The 24,957-nt window shown below is 41.4% G+C and overlaps 1 protein-coding gene across 3 annotated transcripts; it reads right to left on the reverse strand.

The window, feature by feature from the left end:
• Positions 1–1,136: 1,136 nt before the first annotated feature.
• On the reverse strand, positions 1,137–19,735 carry LOC108936622 (nucleosome assembly protein 1-like 1). Of its 3 annotated transcripts, XM_018756121.2 has the most exons (16): positions 19,599–19,735; positions 12,952–12,987; positions 10,937–11,025; positions 8,725–8,827; positions 7,667–7,808; positions 7,009–7,101; positions 6,509–6,637; positions 6,266–6,337; positions 6,000–6,139; positions 5,755–5,900; positions 5,591–5,610; positions 5,257–5,379; positions 4,690–4,722; positions 4,521–4,571; positions 3,703–3,737; positions 1,137–2,894 (listed from the first exon to the last, which is right to left on the reverse strand). In XM_018756121.2, the coding sequence occupies exons 2-15, from the start codon at positions 12,966–12,968 to the stop codon at positions 3,732–3,734; spliced, it is 1,164 nt and encodes a 387-aa protein (XP_018611637.1). In that variant the 5' UTR covers positions 12,969–12,987; positions 19,599–19,735; the 3' UTR covers positions 1,137–2,894; positions 3,703–3,731. The 3 variants fall into 3 exon arrangements, with proteins under 3 accessions (XP_018611637.1, XP_018611636.1, XP_018611635.1); XM_018756120.2 differs by lacking the exon at positions 3,703–3,737 and having other exon boundaries at positions 7,021–7,101; XM_018756119.2 differs by lacking the exon at positions 3,703–3,737.
• Positions 19,736–24,957: the final 5,222 nt, after the last annotated feature.

Genomic DNA, 24,957 nt, shown 5'->3' on the forward strand with positions numbered 1-24,957 from the left:
ACATTTATCTTACTTTTCTCCAAAACAAATCATGTTAAGCTACTTATTATTTACCCATTTATACACCTGAGTAGTTTAGGTTAAGTATCTTGCTCAAGGGTATTCAGCCAGATTCAAACCTGCAACCTTTGACTCCAAAGGCAGCAGCTCTAACCATTACACTACTAGCTGTTAAGTATATACTGTAGATAGCATAGTGTACACAGGTTGTTAGGTATTCAATGAGGATTGAAGTGTATTTCTCAAGTGTACAACTTCACACAGACGCAACAAAAGCTCCAAGTCTGCCAAAAATGTTAACGAAACACACGTTACACAAATAGCTGCCTTAGGATTGAGTCTGACAGCAAAGGTGATTGTGATATGGCGTGACGCAAATTTGAGGAGCCGTTTGAAGCTCGGGTGAGAAGTGGGTTCAAAACAGACCATTCTTGAATGTTTAAATGGATTCAGCAGTTTTGAAAGAACAGGGGGAGCTCATTTTTCTACATCAGAGCAAAAACTAAGTATTTACAGCCTTTCAATTCTGGACCTCTACTGCATGGGACCACCAAGCAGCCAACAGTGGGGGATCAGAGTGTTGCTACTGGGCTATAGGGTATGATGAGGTCTTGTAGATGTTGAGTTGATGGTCCTTTGACTGTCTTGCAGGCTGTAACCGCTATTCAACTTCCTAAAGACAATGACAGCCAAAGGTAGACAGCACTCTACTGAATATCAGAAAAAAAAAAATTATATTAAATTATATACTTTCCTTTTTAATACAGATGTTCCACTTCAGGGGGGCACAGCAGGTTTGGCATCTACCTGCTCTCTGGTGGATCTGGGGTTCAAGTCTTGCTTGGGGTGCCTTACGACGGACTGGCGTGCCATCCTTGGTTTTTCCCCTCCCCCTCCAGCCTTGTGCCCTGTGTTGCTGGGTTAGGCTCCGGTTCGCTGCGATCCCGCTCGGGACAAGCGGTTTCAGACAGCGTGTGCGCGCACACGTGTGTGTGTGTGTGTGTGTGTGTGTGTGTGTGTGTGTTCTGCTTCAGTTCTCTGACTTAAATGTCTATTGCATATATAAGGAAATGGCATGAGATTAAAATATTGTCTGAATGCAAACACAAACGATGTCAACAGAAAAACACTGAGGTGCACATTTAACCAATTTATTCATGAATATACATACACATACAGTTATTGAGTACATTAGTATTTTGTAGCATAGCATTATGCTTTGACAACAGCTGCTTCAACAGATCCAGGCAGAATGCAGTTTCAGTCCTCTAGTCAAGACAGCACTGATACCCCACCTTACCCCCGAGTGACGTTTCTGCGGTGCTCCCACGGAAACCTGACTGGGGGTCCGGGAGACTCTGTTGGGCTCAAAACCTGGTAGAAGTTGTCCCTTCTGTCTCACCCTACGACTTGTAAAAGCTCCAGAACAGTGACCCATTCACAGTGATAGTCTTGGAGAAGCTGCACAGCCAGCTGGACTATCACAACACACACGTAACCCGTATCACAAAACGGCCCGCTCAAGAACCGACTAGCTAGTTTATGGTAACCTATTCCAATTTTTTCCCTCCACAGTCCAGCAGATGTGGGATTAAAGCTCCTTTCCGCTTGGAGACCACCGGCAAAAGCCATAAGCACGTTTTCAATCGCTTTGAACAGTCTGCCATCAGTGCTGAGCAACCAAACGATGCCCGTAGGTGCCACTGACAGAACTACAGTAAATCTCCATCACTAAGTGCCCATGTTAGATGAGGGCAAATTATCCCATTGTGTCAAACCTGTAGACTAGGTAGCCGGACACAAATCGAAGAACAAAGTGTCGCAGCAGACGCGATGTCAGCTTCCTTAAAGCCAACACAAGATTCTAACTTACCCACTTGCCCCAGTAATGCAGGTGCCCCAGAAGAACTGGCAATAAAATGCAAGAGATTCAGTTTGGTCATGTATGCTGAGCGCTTTCATCATTTCTCGTCTCCATTAACTAAATCCATTCTAACACACAGCAATTTGAGTCTAGGTTCCAAACGTTGTTTAGCAGTTTTCCAAGACACCATTGTTTAATTAACCAAACAAGATAGTTATGTTCGCTGTTGGGGTAGGTGGTTTATTTCAGAACATCCCTTTCTAATCTCTACACTGGAATGTATTTTTGATACATAAGAGTGCAACTGTCTTCCAAAATAGGAAGAAGAAAAAATTACCGCACTGTTATACAGTCAAGTTTGCATGTGATGGCTGCCATCCGATACCACCCATTCACACATGACTGTAAGAATGATAAAAGGTCTAGTGCAGGGTTTAGGATGAAGCAGTGTAACTGCGTGCAAGTCCTACATCAGCAGCCACTGCTGCAACGTCTAGTGTGGGGGCAAAACCGCAAGCAAAGGGACCTCTTTAAAGAGACTAATAGGGCTGACCTTAGGTCTAGTTGGTCCTTTGCAGAAAAGAATGGATTGGAACATGACGGTCATTGCTTTGTCCAGGGTAACATAATTCAAGCTATTCACAGCTGTTGTCCAAGAGCAATACAACAAAAGACTTCACAAAGAACCCAAACTAGTAAGCAGTGGAGAAACGAGTTCATGCTTTTAGAGGAACTTACTGCATTCTAACTATTGATACTGAGAGGAAAAAGTCTAATAAAATACTATGCAGAATGAGCCACAGCTTTGAATTGGCCCCCACTGAGTTTTGTAACAAAAATCTCTTGAATTTGTTTATTATTATTATTATTATTATTATTATTATTATTTCTACCAAGAAAAAATACAAAACATTGTAAGGCGGTAAGTAACTATGTTTTGTTTGAGAAGCTGTTACAGTGCAGTTAATCCTCAAGGCCACAGATTCCAGCTTCATTGTTGTTTGCACTCGGCTGGTGGATTTGCGTCCTTCTGTTGGAGGGAAACGGTGTACCGTTAACAGGCAGCGTCTGCTGAAGCTCAGCACAGGCATGCACGCACGTGCTCTGCCCAACAATGTCTTTGCAGTTTGACTTTCAAGAACACCTTAAAACACTGCACTTTAAGCTGCTCACTTTCCCCTAATGTCTGAACGACCCCCAGAACACCACGTCAGACTGTGACCTGAAGCGAGCGCATGCTGCAGCAGCGTCAGTGTGCCACGGTGCTTCTCGCAATCAAAGACATTTTTGAGCAGATTTCAACTAAAGCAAGAAAAAAACCAAAACATTTGATCAAGACAAAACAGGGTACTTCCATTATGAAGTATGTATGGCTTGTATCTCTACAAGAAATCACATGTGTATCCTGGAAGTCACTGCAATATGATGCTGAAAATAACCCTTGACGTAAAAGCAGCAATTTATGTGAACAAGTAATGCCCTGAGGGTTTGACACTAGCAGATGACAACACAGTTCTTCCAGGATATCCAAGGAAGATGCACATTGCATCCCCCTTTTTTCCAAACACAGACATCAAAATTAAGAGGGATTTGTTTTCAGAGTGCACAACCAGAATACCTTTACTAAAGAATAGTGTGAATACTATATGGAGTATAGTATTATAATAAGAGGGTTGACTAGCTTCAACATACAGAAGATACGTATGCAGCTACAAAGCATACAAAACAAAAGCAAACAAATACACAACCCGCTACATTAGTCAAGTGCAGTGTGAGCGTGAGGAAGGAATGAAGGGAAATCATTTTCAAACAGCTAACAATTCGCAGGCTGTACGTACCAGGATAGGGTTATTTCTATAGACATCATTTAAACCTAGTGAGGAAAAATTTAGAGAGCAGCTGACAAATTGCAAAGTGACCGGAGATGAGAACATTCATTTAAAAAGGCAAAGAGCAGAAGACATTGAAGAGAAAGGCAAAAGAAGCATGTATTCATAAAGCCTCAGGCTAGATGGCTAAACATATGCATGTATGAAAGAAAAATTGAATTTGAGGGGGGGGGAACCCACACATCTTCTAAAATATAGCTTTCCTGAAGGATTGAACAACACTAGGACCAATTCCACATTAGGTTAGATATCCAAAAACTGTAAAATTCTGGGCTGTGTATCATTTTATGCCCATAATATAGCTTTTTTGTGTCAATTGCCTCGTAATTCCCCACCACCACCATTTTAATTTGTTTGTTTGTTTTTTCCCCACAAGGGGGCTGGGTTCAAAGGAAAGCCATATTCCTTCTTATAAAGTACTTTATTCAAGATAAAAAAAGAGAACAAGTGAACAAGTAGGGAAGTGAGCATGAAGGAGCATTCTGAGAGATGTGAATGCATATGCTGTAGTGGCATTAGTTCAAATTAGTTTATATGCAACAGCTAATGCTTTATCATTATCTGAACAACAGGCTATTAATAAAGCAAATGTAGAGCCGCCTGCCAGCCTACAATAATCACCGCCATGGAACATACACCCCAAAAATAAGGATGGAAAAGAGTGCCAACACTATGCACTTTTACAGTATATATTCTGTATGTTGAAATATTAAGTAGGCTTTAAGGACATCTTATTGTGTTGTAAGAGACAGTGGTATGGCACCTACCTTGGGATCGTATTCTGGATCATTCTCCTCATCTGCTTCCTCTTCACCCTCCTACAGAATGGAAAATAGAATGGTTCTAAGAAATTCCTACAACAGCTTCACCCTGAGCCCAATGATAACTACAGTATAAACAAGGTAACATGTAGAACTGAGCAATGTGTTCTCCCACCTCATCATCAGCCTCTTCTCCTTCTTCGTCATACTAAAACACAGTAACAGAGTCAGGTTTAGAGTTGGACAAGGGTGACTTTGTGTACAACAGCAGTGTAAAGTTTGTGTTGATTACTTAAATTGTGCCTTACTCATACTTCTCTTTATGTTTAGAAAATGTTTGAAAATGTTAAAAATGTGCTACTTTGAGAGGAAATCAACTGATATTGATATTGAACATTTCCATTCAGCTTTAGGTCAAGGCAACTTACAATATCAAGTTACTTAAAATTATATACCCATTTATACAGCTGGGCAATTTTTACTGGAGAAATTTAGGACAAGTACCTTGCTCAAGGTTACTACAGCTGGAGGTTGGAACTAAACCTGTGACCTTTGGATCCAAAGGCAGCAGCTCTAACCACTACGCTACTAGCTATGTGAGTAGCACAGACAGTCAAATACTTTGAGAACAATTTATGCTCAGGAAAAGGCCTGGAACAGATCCACACACACAGGATCCTGCCAGTAACCAAGTTTATCACAGCTTGAACTGCCCTTTGAAAGGTACCCGGTTTTGACTCACATCGTCATCATCATCCTCAATGGCCTCGCCCGTGAAGTACAATACTGCCCTCGGTATGATACGTTCGCGGATAAAGTGGCCGATCTCGAAGTCGGCAGCAAGAACAGCCTCAGAGTCCTCATCCTGAAAGGAATATGTTCAACCATCTGGATCAATACACAGCACTGATTCTGCGTTGACCATTACGTTACATTTAGTCTCATTTACACAAATGAGATTCTTTAACCTCTAGAAAAAATAAACATTATATCTCTTATTGCACAGAACCTGAGACTGCCAAACAAAAGTCATTTCAGTATTACAATTGATATTAAGTGCAAAAAAAATTACTTACCAGTTCTCCATTTTCAGGAACTAAACCAGGGAGAGGTAGAATATGAAACCCATTAGCATATTTGTCATAAGGGTACAAAGTGTAAATTATGTTCACAGTATATACTCAATAAAACATTTCCATTCTTTGTCACTTTTTTAAACAAAAGAAAACAAGGTTGCCACCTTCAGGCGGGCAGAAGAAGTTGAAGAAGGAGTCATTGGGGACCGTCTTGGTGACTGTCCGGACAGTACCACGTCCCTTGTGCTTCTGTTTCTTCTTTATGGTTTTCAACGTGACGTTCTTCCCTTTGGTCCAGTCAATTTGGCAACTGACAGGAAATAGAAAGGGACATTTACCAACATGCTAGAAACCCAGCATCCTTCCACTGCAAATCATCTGGGAGTGTTGGCTACAATAGTACCCCTACCCAGTACAGCCCATGATCTCTGGCCCGTCAAATGAGAATGGGTCTGCCTCATCCGGCTCTGATCGCATCTTGTAAGTTTTCGTCAGCACTTGGTTTGTGAAGAAGTCATTGGGTTCAAAATGGAATTCTAACGTAAAGCTCTGAGGATGAGAAGATGGCAGAAGATGGATGAAGGAACTAGAGCATTAGAGCAGCATTGTAGAATGCTGTTTGCCAATAAGCTAAAAGGGGCACCTCAGGACATTAAAGTTAGTAGAAACACGTACCATTGGCTGGTCTGGATCAGAAAACTTAACTTTTATGTCTTGTAAGTGCTTGAGAATGGGTTCATCATGTTCCTGGGAAGAAATACATTAATATTTAACATGGAGCGGAGGACTTTTTGCATACTTTGCACAAACAATAGCCTGACAGAAACTTAAGTGTGATGTCACTCCCAGATCCACCGGTAGGTGGCAGCATCCCCTGACATTCCAGGAATCCTAACTGCGCTCATCCACTGGACACACCTGCAGCATGTCACTGAGTAAGTCCACATTCTTGAAGACAGTGAGCCAGAACTCTGGAATTCCTCGGGGGTCCTCCTTCTCCTCGTCCTTCTTTTCCTCCTCAAGCTTTGCCTTTTCCTTCATCTCTTCCTGGAAGCAGGAAAAAAACCATTTAGACGACATAACAAGGAGCCTTAACCAACACATACTTTTTAGTCAAATTTAGTTAGCGTATGTGCTCTCAAAATAAAATTCACAACACAATTCAGCAATCATCAAAATAGATCAGATTGAAATACATTTAAATGAGGATTTTTAGAGTCCACAGCCTAGTAAAGGACCTTCCCTGTTTGTACTCACTGGAAAACCCCAATATTTAAAGCTAAAGAGAGGATTAAAAAATTAAATTACCACAAAAACAAATGGTCCTCTCTGGAAGCTTTTCTCACACAGTGGGTCTCCAACAGCAAGGAAGAGCAGAGATACATGTGGGCACGGGAGAGATGATCAATCACCCGTACCTTCTTACTTACTGTCAGCTCCTCCTCCTCGTCTGCTTTCCAGTTGCACTCCTCGTCTGTGGGCTCATACGCCCCTTTGATGATCTCACTTCTCTGAGGGGAAGGGCAGGGGTAGCAGTAGCATTAGTTGGACAGAGCCACAGAGAACACACCTGTTAGGGTGGAATTAGGCAGGGGGTAGACTCGGGTGCCCACCAATAGCAATGTACACTGGTGCCTTACCCGCAGCAGGAGGACTGCACATCATAGACATACTTCAAATCATATCTTTAAAGATATGTTTGCTTAGAAGAACATCTTGCATATCGCACTACAGTATATCTTCTACAAGGACAGACAAGCCTCACCACTTCTGAGAAAGCTACATAAAACCAAAAATAGTTACTTGGTTGGTGAAGCAATAATCTAAAGTCTCACATGAGGCATACAAAAAAAAAAAAAAAAAAGTTGCAAACAATAGTGAGCTGTTGAAGATCCAAGGTACTTTACCAACGTAACACCAAGTAACTGCAGTGTTCTGCTTTCCAACCAGTGGCAGAGTTTGAACTACAAAGTACAGACTAAACTAGAAGGTAAGCTCTGAAAGCACAGCAAAGGCTTTGGCTTTACTTCGCTTCTCTTCCACACTCAACCATATGGCAAATCCACACACTCTCACCTTATCAAAGAGGGGCTGGTACAGAGCAGCATATTTCCTCTCCAGTTCGTGGACTTCCTCATAAAACTTGGCCTCAATGTGGGCACATTTCACCTGAAGGTTCTTGAGGGCATTAACACGCCTCTTGACAACCTTGGGTAAACTGGAGTGAAGCAAAAAAGTAAACAACAGATTCCTGCTGGATCAGGGAAAGACAATACGGATGCTGAATGGGCATTTCGACAGGCGGATGTGCGACATCTTCATCTGCACCCTGGCACCAGCCTGGCGAGTGCCATCACCCATCTGTGGGTAAGAGTAGGACACAAGGCGCTGGGGTTCAGACTCCAGCTGGTGGACACAAGGACGCACCAGCTCTTGATCTCCACATAGTCTTTCAAAGCAAGCTTATACAGATCCCCTCAATTTATGCAAAGTCTTCAGGTTTTTCAGATGTTTTACCATATCTGTTCATTGAAAAGGGGAATCATGCTGGAGAGTAGCACAAAAACATCAGGCTAAACGTAGTGACAAATCTTAGTGGTTACAATTCGTCATTCCAATTGACCTCAGCAAGGCTTCCTGTAGATTTAGTCTCTGGTATAGCAAATGAAGGGGCAGAATGAGAAGAGCCACTGGTGCGCCATCACTAATCTAATCAATCTGTTCCATGGTTTGCAGATTCATAATGGAGAACTGCGCTGTCTGACAGTGAAGCTATAACTCATGGTGGGACTTCCTGCACCTGCTCCAAAGAAAGATGAGATGTACTGGGGAATCATGGCCAAGAACTGTTTTTATGGGTTTTCTCAATATTTAATGGAAGATAAAAAAGAAAAAAAAAAAAAATCATAGGCTGTTAATACATATTTATGGGTTTGACATTGATCCTAGAATGTTGTCTTTACAGATAGCAACAGCAGTGTGGAAGAAAGCACAGGAAAACATCAGTCTCCAGAATGCAGAGTTCAAACAGCAAAACACAGTCTCTGGAAACACAATGGATGAGCTGAAGCCTACAGCCAGGTTAACTACAACCCACACACTGAGTGAAAAAAGCTGCCCCAGCCAGGTCTCACCTTTCCATGTACCCCGATGGTGAGCCCGCTAGGCCATCCAGCCGCTCCTGCAGGGCTGCCAAGATCTGGGGGTTCTGCATCATCTGCACAGTGAGCTGACGAGCTGTGGCCAGAGAAATGCACAGCACCATAAGTCAAACACTGCAGAAGAGTTATGACCTTACCGCACCCAAACACACATGATTTTTAAAGCAGTGAATGAAACAGCCCAATTTAAACAGCTTGGATCTCAAGGTTTCACCCTTTATTTTAAATCTAAGACCTACTGCAAGACTAAGTCTTACATTACAGCTCATTATAAATCTGAAACAAATTAAGTTCAATATTATCCATATAATATATGGATGGCATGGTGGCACAGCGCCTGGGTGGTGAAAGAAGGACATGGGTTCGATCCCCACTCAGTCTGTGTGGAGTATCCATGTTATCTCCGTGGGTTTCCTCTGGGTGCTCCGGTTTCCTCCCACAGTCCAAAGATATGCTGTTCAGGTTCACCCCATAGTGTGAGAGTGACAGAGAGAGAGTGTGTGTTCCACTGATGTATGGATGAGTGACCCATTGTAAGTAGTGTATCTAGTAGTGTAACTCACCTTGGTGAATAAGGTATGTGGGCTGATAACACTACATAGAGTTCATTGGAAGTCGCTTTATATTATTTCCCTTCTCAGTACATCATTACATTCACAACTCAAAAAGCACATAGCTTATACTGAAAGCACGCATCTTCAGCATTTCAATCCACAAAAAAAAATTTTGTTTACTGAAAATTCTAAAGAAAAAGATAGTCTGAAAGACATTCCAAAAATATTCCTGTTGACAGGTTCAGGTGAATTATTTAAAAAAAAATGCAGAGCCAAGATTAGCAGGGAATCCAACTCCAGGAGGCAACAATAATGATGAAGGGCGCAGCAGGACAAAGAGTAAGAGGAAATGAGGCGGTGGAACACATTCGATAATCCTACAAGACCCATAGGGGTCACCGGCAGGGATGCAGACATGTTTCAGAAGGAAGTCCACTTTCTCCTTGGAAGGAGGTGCCGATGACAATAGTGAAACATCCCTCAAGGAACAGGGACAGCTTGCAGTACAGTGAGAAAACACATGGGCTAGCACTCGCCATTGTGCTCTGCCCGATTACAGAACTTTGCATCATCTTTTATGAGTATCTGAAAATTAGTTGGGGGCAATAGGCAACAATCATGAGGGACTTCTCCCACTCTGCCACTGTAAAGAAAACAGCCAACCATTTCACCCCACAAAAAGGTGTAAGGTATTTGTCAAGACAGATGTTACTATACATTGCACATATTGTTCAGGAAGTAAAGAAATTTAAAGTTCAAATTTGTTTGACCAGAAAACATCGAGTTCTAAAAGGAATTACAGAAAGATTAGCAGGATATCTCACAGCGTTTCATAACATTACCCCTTGAATTTGCTTAATTAGCAAGACTAAGAATAATTCAATAATTAAGTTTCCATTAAAAATAAAATGTTGTATAGTTACAAGTGAATATTCTCATAGGTTACATTGATATAGGGGACAGCAAGGCCTGTATTTATTTATTTATTTATTTTTTATAGAGCGCTCTTCTCACGCAGTGACGCAGAGCGCTTTAACACAAGCATACAGAAAGAAAAACGACAGTCAACTAATGGCTACCATAATGAAGAACTTATTATAGAGCTACAAGTATACCTACTGGCCAGTAGTGTATAGAGCTCTCAAAGGAACTGCGTTTGAAATCCCACCTAGTGTAGTATCCTTAAATAAGGTACTTACCCTGAACTGATGCAGTAAAAATTACCCAAATGTATAAATGGAGAATGGTTAAGTGGCATCACAAAGCACAGGTTAAACGAATAACATAATAATAAAACCGATTTGGGAGTTTGGCATCATGGTTATAAAAATGGTACATTATCCCATACAACTATAATATATTCTGCATAAATGACAACTTCTCACAATGTCAAAATACTGCAGTTGTCAAATGACAGCATGAAACCATCAGTTGTCACTGTTGTGGGAAGCACATCTCCTCCAGACAAACCAAGCTAACCTCCCTCAGAAATTGACAGAAGCTCAGCTGGCAATGAAACTATCTAAACCTCAGACAGGTACACAGACCCACCCCCATGTCGCCACACACACACACACACACACACACACACACACACACACACACACACACACACACAATATTTCTCACACCTTTGGTGTTAACGTCCTCCCCCGTCTCCTCCTCTTCCAGTTCCTCCACGTCCTCCATGTCTGCAGGGTCCAGCTCAGCCTGGTCTTTACTGTACAGGACAAAGGAAATCAGGAGTGTCAGTCTTATGTGCTCGCTTGGGATCTTACCCAGGACTAGCATACACTTGAAGTCTTATTTATTAGTTTGCAGCATGTTTTCAGCCAAAATGGTTTAACATAAATTTACATACTACCCATCTACATACCTGGAAATGTGGACTGAATCATCACAGGCTAAACACTTCAAGAACAGCAGCATTAACATGCACAACATTAACCACTACAGCTCATGCTGGACTAAGACACTGCTGGATGTCAAGGAGCAAAAAGTAGAGAAAAGCCCATATAAAATAAATAAAATCAAAAAAAAAAAAAAAAAAAAACTGCAATATACTTAGGTAGTTTTCTCATGAGCAACAAAATTTAAAAAATCCAATCCTATTATCGTACCAAGTCTCATGCATGCCTTAGTTACATATGTGCCAAAGAAAAATACAGCGATGTCTCTGTTCTCAGCTCAGTGCAAGCCAACAGAAAGAGGGACCACAGACATTAGCAGTTTTTGATAGCCAGCTACCAGTAGATGGGAGGCTGCCACAGCAGAATGTGATCTCTGCACAGTTATTGCTAAGCTTTGGGTGTCACTTACCACAGTCTGTAAAAGATGTACTTACTATAGTCTGAAGAGCAAAGGAACGCTCTCTGCTATCTCAGATCGCTAATGAGGATATCCTCAAGCACCGAAGACTCATTTGCAGTCAACGGCATATACAGTATAGATACTCTACAGGCCTGTGCTTGCTCTCTTATCAGGGTCTGCCTCCGAACCCTGGACCCAGGTGCAAAAGCATCCTGACATGGATGTCATTGCCTTTTAATCAAAGGCAAAGAAAAGCCGTTGGCCAGATGGGTCCCCCTCTCCCCCCATGACTCAAGGACATAGTAGCACCTCTCACTCTCAAAGCAGGAACTCCCATGAGTCCAAAACTAGTGAGGTGGGATGTGAGCCAGCCATAGCCAAGCAAACATCTGTTTTCAAGGCAACGTTTTTAGGAGATCTTCTGAATAAGGACAAATACCATCAAAAGGCTCAGAATAACTTAGATTCAACATTTTCTAATGTGATTTTACAAGCTTCAAGGTATAGCGTCGTCTCCTACTATTGTTTTAAGCACAGCAGTATTGCAGTTCCATAAATGAAAAGCACCCACCCTGCCAGGAATAACCAATAGTTCAGTTTTAAATAAAAGTACCAAAAATGACTCCTTGCACTCTAAATGAATGGAAACCACAGACAGAAAAAGTCAAAGCAATTCTTCCAAAATCACATCCTCCATTGCCCCCCCCTCCCAACAACAACACTCCCAACCTTACCATGCAATTCTTCTGTCAGGCCAAGAGCTAAATAACTTTATGCTAGTAAAATTCTCCAGGGGAAAGACTGAGGTCATTAGGCAGTACGACACTTGCAGTCCCAAAGTCATTTCAAGCAAAGCCAATATACACCACACCTTATTTTTAACAGATGGGGACAGAAATTCTAATCTGAGAGTCCATAATATTAAACAGGGTTCCAGTAAGAATGCACAAACACCAAGTCACACTGTTTACCAGCACTGGGGTCAAAACTGGAAGGGTAAATGGCACATTAACATAAGCACATGGCATGAGGCACTCAGTAGGGTCCTCATCGCTGCCTCCTCTCCCCACCACCCTGTCCCAGAACATCATTTCAGCACACTTGGGGCTCTAGTTGTCACAATCATTAGCTGTCAAAGAATGAAGGGAAGGGGAAGTCTTGGGAAGCTGATATCCAGCACCCATAATGCACTTCCAAGAAGCAGCTCATTAAGAGTGGAGGTGGTAAAAAATGTTCTAAACGTGTACTGGCAAAGGTGGGATGGGGGTGTTAAGCAGTAATTAAAGTTTTAATATACCATCACTGAAAAGAGTAGAGCCCATGCCTTCATACTTACTTGTCCATGTCAGCCATCTTTATTTCTGGGGAAATCCTATAAAAGGACAAAAAGGCCAGTAAATAAAAAGACCAGTGCGCACAAGGTAAACATCAGCATATAAGTCCGGTTTTGTACTTTGTGGAAGAATGAATATATATCTATACACACACACACACACACACACACACATATCAAACACCAGCTCACCGGAAGAGAGACTTGTCAGACTGTCACATGGATGAGCATCATGAACTACAACTATAAAATGAAAGCTAACTGTCCATTTATTAGAGCTACTTGCTCATAATTCAGACAGGAGTCTGTTTGGGCTTTTTGCCCATAAGCTATAACCTAACAGACTAATAAAATCTGATTTTCTTCATTCTCACAAGGCTGCTTATCGCAGAAAAACCACAAACAATGCATAATCCAGTCCAAAACTGCTCTCTGCTACTGTAAGAGAGAAGTACGAGAACACTGATCAGTTCTTTCAGGATGACATGAATAGATGATAAAACCTCAGTCTTTTTGCTAACTCATGAGTATAACCCTCATCAGTGAGACCATCTTTTCTAACCTGGCAAAGTGTGGTGTACCAGGTTACTGTCTCTGGACTATTTATGATCACTCTCCATTAGGGTGCTGGCAGAGTAAACTGCAGAGGCATTGTTGCTGTAAGACCCAATCCTATCAGATGGTTGGCAGCACACCAAAAGGATTACAGGCTACCATACAAATGCCAGCTCCACAAAGTTTGAGACCAGCGGTAATGAAAATTCTCCAATATCAAACTACAAACAAAAACACTGCTGTCAAAACTAGAACTTAACCAGCAAGTAAGTAACTCGTTGACCAAACCCAACACTAACTGTGGAAGTTTACTTCCATAACCTTTAGTTTTCTTTAATGTGACCTAAATGAAAGGAGTCTGATGTCTTTATTTTGGTTAATGGTTTTAGGCAAAGACTTGTCGACAGGGAGGCATTTTCCTTTCAAGAGGTTTAAGCTCAAGTAAACAGTGACAGAAATCAAAACCCTAGAGTTACACTTAATGTTCATAAGCCCGGTTTCCTGTTTGGACATACATTCCCTTTATAGATGTGTTACTTCAATGTATTACCATAAGGAAAGGAATATTCATGATGCTAGTAGCAGCTAGAGTTCTCAGGCAGATGGAATCCAGCAAGCCTTATTAGCTCTTCTCATCCAATTTGGTCCAATATATAGCTTGTGATTTTAACAGTCTGAATATGACTCTTCTGGATGTGACATCTACAATGCTGGTCTTGAATACTGTAAAGTACCGAGACTTTAGCTGGAGGTACAGGCACGTTTTCTTTGGTTTGTGGCATTGCCTGAATTTTTTGACAGCTTTCTGCCCTGACAGCTCATTTAAAACACCAGGGGAAAAGACAACACAGCTGAAAGTGTGTTGTCAGGGTTGCCTCAGTGTCTTAGTGAAAAGTTTAAATATTCAAATTGACAAATGTAACAATAAAACCAATTGCAACATACTGGAATTTATATATTAGCTTCAATACAGCTTTGCCTTTAACAGGAAATATTCTTAGAAAGTGCTGGGGGGGGGGGGGGGAGGAATTACCATAAAACTCCTGGAGAAAATGTCAAAGTTAATTAAACCAGTTATTGTACTCTGACAAAGAAAAAAAGTGCCACACTAGAATACTAGGTATGCACCAAAAAAAAAAACTCTCTCTCTGCCTATCTAAAACAGAACACACAATTTTTAAAGGCTGTTGTTTACCATGCAGATACTTTGCTGGCCTTAACAGAGCACTACTGTCCTTAGCGCACAGTTCTTCCGAACATGGGATAATACCATGGTCATGGTGTCGAGAGTATCACAGAATTTACATTGGTACTGGATCAGTTACACCAAATAAGGAAAACATGCACCAGAAATTGACTTTTTTTTCCCCAAAGTTTAAAAAAAAAAAAAAAAAAAAAAAACCCCACTTGAAATACATTTATGTTATCATTTTAGGCCTTCAGAATGTTTAGTACCTTCCCATCTGATTTCTACATTTCATTCATCCATCCAATTTCAACAATAGTTGGTCCTGAGTACAGTCACAGCAGACCCCACCCTATCCTGGAAGCATCAGCCGCAAGGGTGAGGGGCATACACCCCTGTTGGGATGCCAATCCATCACAGGGTAGCCACATATATACACAGCCACTCACCCATTAAGGGCAATATAGAGTCACCAATCCACCTGAACTGCATGTCTTTGTACTGTGAGAGGAAACCAGAGCATGCACATTTCAATCATATTATATATTAAAAATATAAATACATACACACGTATGTACACAGTATCAATAAAAAAAAATTGAGTATGCTTGCTGAAAACTAGTGTTTTTTTTTTTCCCCACAAGGAATTCAGGATTTCGCAAATAAAGTGCTGCTTGGAAGTATGCATGTAACCTCTTGTGCCCCTTAGTGTTACCACAAAAGGGTTATTTAATGCGAAGCAGTCTTTCTCATATGACATAATAGGTGTCTAACAATCAATTCCATATGTTGTTTTAGAGGAAATGATGTGTATAGTAGAAACATGGAAGTAGTGAAGGTCCAAAAATAAGTGAACACCAAGTTATAAACCAAGTAAGTCAGTAGATTCAGTTGTGTAAATCATAGTCATTTATTAATGACTAAGATTAAACACAGAGATACATTTATTTTAATATCTTAGACAAGAATAATGACCATCCCTAAAGAGCAGTTTGTTTTCCCCTGCCAGGAATCCCAGGAATGAAGTGCACTTGCCTTGCCTTGTTTTGACTCTTCTGTCCAGTTAGTCCTACAGAACTGTTTACTGTCCAGATGTACTGACAATTTGACTGGTACTGTAGGCCCATATCAACACAACAGCAGCACAGGATTAAGTCAACATTAACAAGTACTGGAACAGGCTTATGAACTCATTTCAATATACCTCAACTGAGATGCATATTAACTCAAAATCAAAAGAAAATGCGCTAACTTTTGTATTTTTCTATAAATTTTTCATTTATGAATATAAAAGGTGTTTCTGTACTAGTTTACATCCTTACAGGTAGAAAACAGATTCAAAGTTACATACTTATCAAGTACAGGTATGCGCCACTTAACAACAGGGTTACGTTCTGTGAAACCAGTCGCAGTTCGACTGTCGTTGAGCAAACGCGAAGAAGTGTACAGTACTGTCTTACATTACGGAACTTTTTTTAAGTAAAAACTCCTACTTTACAGTAAATACATAAACCAGTAATAGAGTTGTTTATCATCATTATCATATATTATGTACTATACATAAATCATATATACTTTCATATGTCTGGCAGCGCAGTTTGTTTGTTTACAAAACACGCTTAAAACACGTGGGCGTTACGACCCATACGATGGCTACGACGTCACTCCGATAGAAATTTTTCAGTCCATTATATTTTTATGGGACCACCGTCGTATATCTGGTCCTTCGCTGCCCGAAACGTCGTAAAGCGGCGCATACCTGTATAATAAAGAAAACAGAAATGGGTACCCTTAAAAACATACAGCCCTCAATTTCCAGAAATAGGGAAATATGTTTGCATCTTAGAGGTATCTATTTTGCTTACAGTGTAATACGTTTTTCTACAGCAATGAGAAGAAAGTTTCGTTGTTCACCCTGCTACTACTGCGTTCAAGTCACTGTGCTACCATAATGCAATGACTGCATCCTAAAATTGCCCCTGCCCAAATACTGTAACTTTTACTTATGAAATTAATAAAAGTAAGAATAACGATGAAAAGTTACATAACTGATGAAGCATCAGTTCACCGTTTGCTACTAGCATCTCGCTCTGTCCCCCCCCTCCCCCCAATTTTTCCATGCTTTGGATTTTTACACTACCCAAACTTTTATATTTCCTGTTTATTCAGTCACAGTATCCTCAAAAGTTGATTAAAAAAAACCAAATGCACCCCTCACATAAAGATAAAAACCTGAAGAGGACTGCACGGTTTTAAGATGTTTAAGTGTATCACATTGGTCCACATTAATGGTTTTCATCATTTGTCAGCAAAGGAAAAAAGTCCTGCTATACAATGTTTCCCTGTATCCAGGTAACCCTCCTGTACCCTACTAATAAAGACACACTAGCCAGAAAATAAGCGATCACGCTGGAGGGTGCAGTGGTGTCAGGTTGATATAATCAGTGCAGGTCTCAAATACAGGAACCTAATAGTATGGCTGATGTGCTGACAGCTCATAATGGCATCTTGAGATGTTAAGTAAGCATAATGTGATTGGCAAGTTTCCATTCTTCAGGTAAACATGGAACAGTTAAAGGTGCAGGCTTCAGAATTATTATTTTTATAGAGATCAACATTCAGCTGGCCTGTCAACTGCAGCTGAAACAAACTAGTCTGAAATGCCCCTCAGCAACCATTTTACACACTTCTATTCCTCTGCGGAGAGGAAAGGAAATAAAAATTGAGAGAATAAATCAACATCCAACTACTACCATTCCAGTTCTGAGTTGTTCCTTTTTAAAGTGAACTCCAACGAAGTGACAACATTAATTTTTCTATTAGTTTCTCCCAAAGCACCATGCACGGTCTTCAGAACTCAGGAGCAAACTGGGAATACTGACACTCAGTTCTTGTGGCTTTGACACCAAAATTCCAATGATGCAGTTTACAACCATATAAATATTAAATGCAAGATGTAATCACCATACTTCTCCTGTTGTACCCTTGATCAAGGTACAGGCGGTCCCTGATTTATGATGGTTCGACTTACGATTTTTTCCAACTTTACGATGGTGAGCTGGCGAAACCATCTTCCATCCATCCACCTTCTAGGCCACTTAGTCCTTCTAGGATTGTGGTGGCAATAGGGAGAGCAGAGAAGCCCAGACGTCCCTGTCCCTCTCGACTTCCTCCAGCTCAACCCGGGGGATCCCAAGCCGCTCCCAGGCCAACTAGGAGATATAATCTTTCCAACGGACCCTGGGCCGACCTCAGGGTCTCATCACATTTGGCCGTGCCTGGTATACCTCCAAAGGGCGGCGCCCCGATCAGTAGAAATCGTACTTTGAATTTAGATTTTTTTTTCCCGGGCAAGCGATATGCGCTGCAATACTCTTTCACGATGCTGAGCAGCGGCAGTGATCCGCATCTCCCAGTCTGTCACGCAGAGGTGTGCATTAGGTATATTAAATGCATTTTTTACTTCCGATATTTTCGACTTCTGATGGATTTCACGGAACATAACCCCATCGTAAATCAGTGACCATCAGTACTGAGGCCTGAATTGATATAATAAGTATATCGTGCAGTATGAATGGACAGATCTTCGTAAACAACCTTAGACAAACTACCTAAAATGAATAATCAATAATATGCATACAAAAAAATCATACAAAAAAAACAGACCAGAGCATAACAGAATATACTGGGGGGAAAAAAAATTGCTCAAGAAAGTTTTCACTGTGCTCCAGAAAGTAAAAGGTATGAATCCTTCTAGGGAAATCCCACTGAAGAATTTATGAAAATCAGAAGGTGTTTTAACATAACATTTTTCAAGTCAAGAAAGGTCCAATGGAAGTCACATCACTAGGAATTACTTTCAGTAAACAGGGATATTTTCTCAAATTCAGACTGATTTCACCTTGACGAATGGGATCACGTGCATGATGATGTACTGCATCCCCACCATGGCATCAGTTCGAGATAGTTAATTGAAATAACCTGGAACCAGATTTTTAATTTTCAGAACAAAACAAGCAAACTTACCGACACGGCATTGCTTTTATAAGTCCAGCAGCTCGTGACAAGACTCGGTCCGCGTACGCGGCAAACACGCGCGGCTCGCGAGTCGCCGGCGAGCACGTGCTACTTGAGAGCCCACGGCGCGAGCACGAATGATGTCACGTCAAAAGCGCGAGCCGTCGGCCAGAGCCTGGCGCGCGAAACCCGGACACTTCGTAGAGAAGTGCAAAAATGTCTCTCAAAGGTTTTCCACGCAGTTATGAGAAAACCAAATATATAATATTACAAGTGGCGCGGTTACTGAATGACAAAGCTGGGTGAGCACTTCTGATGTACGACACGTTTTTGGCGGCAGCCAGGAGGTGTGCGTGGTGCGTGTTTGTGAGAGAGAGAGAGAGAGACAGGCAGGGGAGACAGATTAGACGCGCCCTGTGCCTGTATCCCTCCATGTTTCTCCCACATCGTAGCTCTTCCCTGATGTCGCGCAGCCCTCCACTTGTCACATTTCCATTCTATCGTTATTTTCCCACGTCCACCTGCCCAATAAACACAAACAGTTGTGTATGAAAATGCCCAGGCAGAGATACAAACCGGTTCACCTGAGTGAGTGACACAACAACAACACCTGAGGCTGAGCGCCGCTTGTTTAAACAACGTTCGAGCTGTACAGTAAACCCCGCATCTCCGTCCATGGTGGGTAAGTGAGTCGCCCCTCTCAATCAATGGCTGCTGCCTCAGTCCGCTAGCTGACAAACACGGCGCTCCTCCGTTAGCTGCCGGAGCTTAGCTGTAGACCCTGTTTATTTCTTCCACTGAACCAGCTGCCTCGCAAAACACACCGCCGACCCGCTGCCCTCCCTCGCCTGCACCAGCAGTGCGCGTCCGTGCGTGTGTTTTCCCCGCTTACCTCGTCAACGGCAGGTGCTCGGTAGGAGTGCGCGCGGCCAAGCGATCACACTGAGACAGACTCCGCTCTCCGATGGCGCTAAAAGGGAACGAGGTCCCCGCCGCTCGTTCGCGCGCGCGCGCGCGCGCGCTCACACATGCGTGCAGCGTCATCACGTAAATCCGGCAGTCGCCAGGGTAACGTCCTGAGTGCGGTAGGAGTCGGGAGCAGTGCGGTCGTAGTTAATCGCATCTATACCTCGCCTTACCACAAGATAAACAAACAAATATGGATACTTTAATTCCTAAAAATCCAGTATTCTCATCCTTATTGTTGGTTGTACAAACGCCTGTTGCGTTTCTCTATGTTTAATTGATGTGAATGATGTGTTCTCAACTTACGACCATAACTGTGCGGCAGGAGGTCCATACGTAAGTCGAAGAATGTACCAAATCAAGGAATGTAAATGTCAATTTGGGGGTGCGGTGGCGCAGTGGGTTGGACCGCAGTCCTGCTCTCCGGTGGGTCGGGGGTTCAAGTCCCGCTTGGGGTGCCTTGCGGCGGACTGGCGTCCCGTCCTGGGTGTGTCCCCTTCCCCCTCCGGCCTTACGCCCTGTGTTGCCGGGTAGGCTCCGGTTCACCGTGACCCCGTAAGGGACAAGCGGTTCTGAAAATGTGTGTGTGTGTAAATGTCAATTTATGTTAGCATTAATGATTTTTTTTTAAAAGTCAATTATTTTCACAGCCTCTGTTCCATCCTTACAGTTGACTGATTCGTCGTCCCATAAAGATGCAACGTTCGTCATCTTTTCATTGACTCAGGAACAACTGACAAGTTTAAACACCATGGAAGGGAGTTGAACGAAGACAGTCCCACACACCTGTTCTGTTCAGGTGCATCAACTAGGTGTAGAAATGGGTGTCACTTGCTCTGCAACAAACAAATTTTAGAAGGTGTGTAAATGGGTAAATTTTTAAAAAAAACAAATAAGCAAGCAAGCAAACAAACAAATAAACTTTAACATGTTTGCATCTTCAAAAGTTTGGGACTTGAAACTTTGTAATGTTAAACGTTCACATTTATTTTTCTGCTAGTAGTATTGGTCTGTCTTGCATAAAATATCCAAACGCTTGTAGATTACAATGCACTGCACTGTGGGATTACAGACTTCTGAATATTTATAACTTTAACATCTGACGGCTTTAAAAAACAGGTACTATTGAGGCAGTAAATAAAAAACAAGCAGAGCACACTGTGTTGCCAAATTCTGATGATTCAGGTGTTCTAGATTGTGTTGATATTCGATATTGGGTTCACAAAGGCGTGAGTCAGAGCCGATTGTATGGACAGATATATATGCAGTCGAGCTGTAAACAGTTTAACACACATCTTGCCCTTGACTTTAAAATCACCCCTATAGGCAAAAACAGGAGAAATGTCACTCATTCCTTTTCCAATACAAGTAGTGATGATCGGCTCATCTCACAGTCTTGTGTTCTCCAAGTGCTTCAGTCATGTTCCAGTGGTCTCTCGCTTACTTCCTGGCTGTGCACTAAAAGAAATCTTTCCCATGCATGAGAGTACAAATTCCCCCAAAATTCACCCTTGCAACAGACTGGCGTCCCATCCTGGGTGTGCCCCTCCCCCTCCAGCCTTGCGCTCCGGCTCTCCGTGACCCCGCAATGGACAAGCGGTTTCAGATGGTGTGTGTGTGTGTGTGTGTGTGTGTGTGTGTGTGTGTGTGTGTGTGTGTGTGTGTGTGTGTTTTAGGGTAGGTGCCTTAATCATAGGCACTACTACAGGGAGAGGGATTTGAAACTGTGGCCTCCAAAAGATGTAAGGAGAGAGTAAATGATGTTTAAATTCTGTGTTTTTCCAACCAAGTGTTTTGTAACCAGCTGGAAAATATCTCATTTCAAGTTTACACCTGTACATTTGAACAAGTTATCAAATTACATAATGTGTGAGCTGTTATTTTCATCAAATATGTAATCTGCTCATTAATATGCTTACATGCTAACATTCTGTATTTTCCCAAAACAGGATGTTGTATCACCCTGATACCTGTATTAATTTTGTCTTGATTCTCCTTATATGTGAAAATTAGAGTTGTTTTCCAATGTTTTGGCCACACAGCTGGGGAAAATGTTCTTTACTCTCTTGTAGTGTGACATCAGAGCCATGAAATGCTTTTAATTAAGTAAGAAATTGTGTTACTTAGTGTTCTGGTTTTTTGTTCAGTATACAGTAAATGCCTACTTGTAAATGCTAAACCGGTAACTTCATTAACTCAGGATTTCATTGCATTTTTTCAAATTTGGATAAATATCATCCATTCTTCAGAATCCCATAATAAATTGCTATATCTGTTGCAGGGGGGGATAACATCTTATTTCATTCCAAAATTAGTGTTTTTAGCTTAGCTTGCAGTTGATCAGTTAAAAATAGATTTTTTTGTAGTTATTTAGTTTAAGTCTCTCGCTTTGGGCAGATATTATAGTACGGCAGGGTTCTCAGTGGTTTTTCAGTTAATGTCCATGTCATTTACAATTATGTTGCTTGTAGCCCACCCCACTAAATGCCTAACAAGAGGCTGCTGAGGTTTTAGGTTCCGTTACAACATAAAAGACCATAGTTATTTTAGTCTTTTCAGAATATATCTGTAAAACAGAACCGAAAAACCACTTTGTATTGAATAAATCAATACCCAGGTGGCAGAGCCAAAATAGCATCATACTAATAACTGATGTTCACTCACCTGGTATCTTGTAAAGGTTTTCTTTACCTGTCAAAGAAGATAATGTTCCTTGGCATTCAAATTCGGTCAGAAGGCTTAAGAAACAAACTACTCCAAAAAGAATGAGAGAATATTTAATATTTTGCTTTGCGAGTTTTCAACGCTAATGAATGTCTGCCTCACAGTAAATAACTACCTGCAGATTCTTTTTAAATCTCTCTCTGAAGTCGATAATGTTTTGTTATGTTGGGCTCTGCTAAGATATATAAACTGTGTGAGCAAAGAACTTTGCATTAATTTTGAAATTATTGGACTCTGTCCATCCATCCTTTTATCCATTATTATTAACTGTTTGTCCACTGCAGGGTCCCTGGGGTCTGGAGCCTATCCTGGAAGCAAAGGTAGGCAGGTTACACCCTGGATAGGATGCTGGTCCATCACAGGGCAATCACACACCCTCATTTACTTACACATTCACATATCACTAGTAGTTTAGATTCACCAGGTCACTCAAAGCATGTCTTTGGACTATGAGAGGAAAGGAGAGCACCTAGAGAAAACCCAAAGGGTCATGGAGTGAACATTTAAATTTTTGGGGTCAAAACTCAATTTGACCTCAAAAGAATGGGTCATATTAAAACCCACAACCCAATTTACAGTCCTGGAGCAGTACAGGGTAAAAAAAAAAAAAAAAAAAAAACATTATTGTGGCTTTAATTTGGCCCCAAATAATATTATTATTTATCATTTGTGTACATGCAATACCTATACAGCAGACATAGTATGAGACCAGAGCTGAACAAAGGAATACGGAGCAATCCTTCAGTAGCTTCAAAGAACTTGTTAAAACATCATTTCAAAACAAGAATGTCAATTTTCTTTGATTTCAGATATATTTTTGTGAATCACCTCAAATACTGTTTCATTAACATTTCAGTCGACTTGTCTCATACACATAAATCTGGTAAATCTGTTGCACAGACATCCTTCTCTGGAATACTGGCTATCAAAAAACATCATCAGATGCTCATTTCCTTTCCGATATAAAATGAAATATGTTGCATTCAGTTTTATGAATAATTTTTTGCATTAAAAATCTGTAGGTAACACCAGTGTTATGTGTTTTCTGCAGTTTTTTTATAGGCCAAAAGACAGTCATCCACAGTTTAAACCGGGCGTTCGATGCTAGTAAGTCTCCAATCCTCCACCGAGAGACATCAGGCATGAATACAACTCTTCCAAGAATCTTATCTCTTCCTGCAACTGTTTTGTTCCTCGATCTAATGTTTCTTCATACGTGTTCTTTGGCACTGGCCTCGGAGCCCTGAAAATACAAACTAAGACACTGACCTTGTTGTGCTACATAGGAAACACACACCACGCAGTTTGATACAAAAGCATTCATCTTGAAAATGAATGCTGCGATCTCCCTTTGCATTATGAATGATGTACCTTCTTGGTAATGGCAAATAATTAAATAACACAAAAGAGGCTGGAGTAATTATTTACCTGAGACGGCTCCCTTTCCCATCTATTTGGCATCAATATTTGCAAAGGCATTGGCCTTTCCAAAGCAGTGAGTGCAACTGGATGAGCGAGCATCCGACATAAATTGTATTTTTAGCTTCTCATGTCTGAAGTGTTATACACTTAATTGAGATGTTATGAAATTAAAATAAAAAGGCATGATTTGCTGTAAGAAAGGCAGCTGAGTATTTTCGGGAGGAGGTGGGATCCAGACCTACAGTATCTGAGTGCAAAGGCAGCAGCTCTATCCACTACATCAGAATGAGATTTTCGCACAATGTGCTGCATCCAAAAGAAGAAGTGAACTGAAAACAACGCCTGCTAAAGTGGGTTTGAAAACCCAGAACCACATGGATCTAACTGAGGGTAAAACTAGACCACCACATGAGGAATGTGTATAACCAACCCCCCTTTCTCACTTTATCAATTATCCCCCATTCCCCTGCTCTGTGCTGTATCATCTGCAAACCCTCCATGACAAACACAAAGCTTCAAGCTGCCAAACAAGAGTCGGTCATGCCGAAGAGCTTTTGTAACTATTTCATGTTCTCGCTGTGTTGCTCCTCAAACTCGAGGTCAGTCTGATCCGACATCAGCCGGGTCACTACAGTCTCAACCTACAACAGCTGCAGGAAGATTTATAAACATCATTATCAGTCAGTATCTATTAATTTATCTGACGCTTTTCTCCAGTGTGGCTTACAACAATTTTCCCAGTTGGGTAAACGGGCACTGTATTGATCCCATTTACCCTGTACTGTAGAGTAAAGTACCTTGATCAAGGATCCTACAGCAGGAGGGACAATTAGAACTAAAGGTGGCATTGTTAACCACTACACCACATGCTGCTCCTGTCTAGCAACATCTATATAGAGAGAAGTACAATGAAAAAACAGAAACGTGGAAATGAAGGGCCTTCAACAAGTATTAGATGTATGTGTCCATATGGATCAACAACTGGAAGAATATTCAAAAGGGGCCTAAAAGTTAAATGGGTAAATTACAAAGGCAATTCAGCAGTTAAGAGATTTCCTGCTCATGAACATTAATTAGAGCCCAAAGACGACGGCGCAGTTTGTAAGTGATGCGGGGAGCTTTAACCCCATCCCTTAAAG

This window comes from Scleropages formosus, chromosome 24, assembly GCF_900964775.1.
Source record: "Scleropages formosus chromosome 24, fSclFor1.1, whole genome shotgun sequence".
NCBI classification, from domain to species: Eukaryota; Metazoa; Chordata; class Actinopteri; order Osteoglossiformes; family Osteoglossidae; genus Scleropages; species Scleropages formosus.

Excerpts from the sequence above, each read along its gene's own strand:
- LOC108936622 (XM_018756119.2), bottom strand. Across the intron at positions 8,828-10,936 it reads GGAGGACGTTAACACCAAAG|CTCGTCAGCTCACTGTGCAG; the intron begins GTGTGAGAAATA and ends CTCTGGCCACAG. Across the intron at positions 7,102-7,666 it reads ACCAGCCCCTCTTTGATAAG|AGAAGTGAGATCATCAAAGG; the intron begins GTGAGAGTGTGT and ends CCTTCCCCTCAG.